Source organism: Loa loa, assembly GCF_000183805.2.
Source record: "Loa loa unplaced genomic scaffold supercont3.356, whole genome shotgun sequence".
NCBI classification, from domain to species: Eukaryota; Metazoa; Nematoda; class Chromadorea; order Rhabditida; family Onchocercidae; genus Loa; species Loa loa.
This window is the reverse complement of record NW_018108536.1, coordinates 56,671-59,143: the sequence shown is the minus strand read 5'-3', so window position 1 is coordinate 59,143 and position 2,473 is coordinate 56,671. Positions and strand designations below refer to the sequence as shown.

At 30.5% G+C, this 2,473-nt stretch overlaps 1 protein-coding gene across 1 annotated transcript; it reads right to left on the bottom strand.

The window, feature by feature from the left end:
• Positions 1–438: 438 nt before the first annotated feature.
• On the bottom strand, positions 439–591 carry LOAG_18544 (hypothetical protein; the record flags this gene model as incomplete). Its single annotated transcript, XM_020451207.1, has 1 exon — positions 439–591. The coding sequence occupies one exon, from the start codon at positions 589–591 to the stop codon at positions 439–441; it is 153 nt and encodes a 50-aa protein (XP_020305031.1).
• Between the last annotated feature and the right edge of the window lie 1,882 nt (positions 592–2,473).

Below are 2,473 nucleotides of genomic sequence, written 5' to 3'. Positions count from 1 at the left end.
CCCTTTGTATTTTTTGTCTTTTTTCGTACTTTTCATTTTCTTAATTTCTTTTTTTTTTTTTTTGTCCCATTCATTTTTTCTATTTTCTTTTTTTTATTCTTATTTTTATTTTTTATTTTTTTTTAAATTTATCAATCCCTTGGTTGTATTTGTTGGATATGGAAATTAGAATAGACAGTTACAGATTTCGTCGTGAAAAGTTACTGGACAGAAAAAAAATTTACCAATCTGAAACATTGCAACATTTTGCAAATCTTTTATTTCCTATAATTGGAAAGATTGTTACTTCTTTATTTTCAAAACATTTCATAAAATTCATTTTAAAAATTTCTCACTGGAACGAAGAGATGGTGGACATTTTATCCTCTCCCGACAAGATCAATTCTCCAACGCTTTGTCTTTCTTTAATTACGGCCGCACGTGCGTCTGCATGAAGCTTTACCGCTGCTGTTCTCTGCGTGTGCGGCCGTGAATTCGGGTAGCAGCAGGAGATAATGGTCGCAGCGGGCGTAGAAAACCGGGAAGTGTGTAGTTAATGAGTCTGCTAATTTTAGATGGATCAAATGTATCATAACTAACTGAAAAATTCATTCCGATCTACTACCTCGCCTGTCCGTATTCTTCGACGTATGAATGCATCATCGTTCCAGTGTACTAAATAACCTGTCACAGATATTGCATATTGAAAGTAATCATTTTGAACTTTTAAAATAGATTTAAATTTAGCCAGATTAATCTATTTCAGGTGATGAGCGAAAATCAATGCTTATTTCAGTATCTTTCCTAAATTAAAGTAAGGCTTATAGGACGATTTCTTAGATTGCTTCTTCACATTCCTTAGTGCTACTTATCTCCATTGGTGCCATCGGTATATCAAAGTTTTCCTTGCTATTGTCTAACAGAGGCCACATTCTACTTCTGGTAACTGTTCTCCAGCTTCATCATCACTTTCAGGTAGATGAGACCACTTTGCCTATTCTACATGAAATTTCGACTCCTGAGGTCAGTTTTTCACACTAATGCATTTCTTCTTATTCCATGGCTCTCCCTTTTTCCATCACTTGTTGGGCATTTCAACTTTCGAAATACATCAACATCACTTTCTGCTCTGGATAAATGGATTATCAAAATATCAAAATGATATTTCGCTTCACAAAATATCATTTTATCATTTCTATTATTTCTTATTTAGGCATCAGAATTACTCCAAAGGGAAGTATAAGCTCTGATTCCGCCCATTTTTCAGACTAAATAATTTTTGTTGCTATAGCAGATGAATTATTTCTTGATCTGTTGATAGTGATTAATTGAACAGTTTTTCATTCTTTTTTTTTTGTTGATCAGTCTCATCATCTCTCCATATCTATGAAATCTTTAGATTTTCCTTGGATGATCAAATGCAAGAAAGTATAAAATTTCAGATTCGTGTTGTGCTATCCATTTTCGATCCACTATGTAATATTCCGAGGTGCCTTTCTCTCTTTTTTAAAACCCTTGGTATTATTGCTATTATTATTGTTGTTACTATTATCATCGCTATTATCATTATTATCAACATTATTACCAATAATTATTACTATTATTAGATATTATTAGACGAGCATGGCTGTATATTTATTTCTTTTTTTTCTTACATGTCAATTTATACAATTTATTGTTTCACATGACGTCGTAAACTATCATCTTTGTTTTCACGTATGATTGTCATGATCAGTAGATGATCATAGGAAATTTATGATTCTAAACGTTTCGTTTTTTATTCAAAAAAATCTTTTGCATCTATTTTATTCTTATATAATCCGCTTAAAAGTGTGTCGTTTTTTGTTTTCTATTTTGTAATTTAAATGACTCATATTTAGATTACTTCGTTTCAATTATATGACACCCCTTTAATCCATTCCACACTTATCATATAGTTCGTGATGATAGTCAGGAGGATCAGATAGATCCAAAAATCCAAATTTAATTTTAAACATTTTTTAAAATTCCACTTTGTACTAACTTCTTTTGCATACAGATATTTCGTAGTCTTGTAAGCAAGATTTAAGTTTATTCTATATGACTGATATCTGTTAGCCATAACTTAAACACTGAAAGATCGTAATTTCATTCATTTAAATCCCAAATCAATATTGCACCATTTCCTTATTTGTTCTTATTATATATTTAACTGCTAGGAAGTCACTAATTACCAAAAAAAAAATAACTTTGCTAATTAACTGACTTATCATCTACGATCTTACTGCCATTTCAGAAGAATTACGGTAAGAACTCACTAGTAAGAAAAAACCACTGAAGGCAATAATCGGAAAAAAAATGAAGTATAGAATATATAAATTTCTAAAATTGAAATTGAATTTTTCGAAATTTTTCTCAGCTTGCTTTAACCAGGTTTTAAGTATTTGTTACGCTGTAATTAAAGGATGTCTCTTTTTGCATCATATAAGAGTTTTAATATTTTCAAATTTTAATT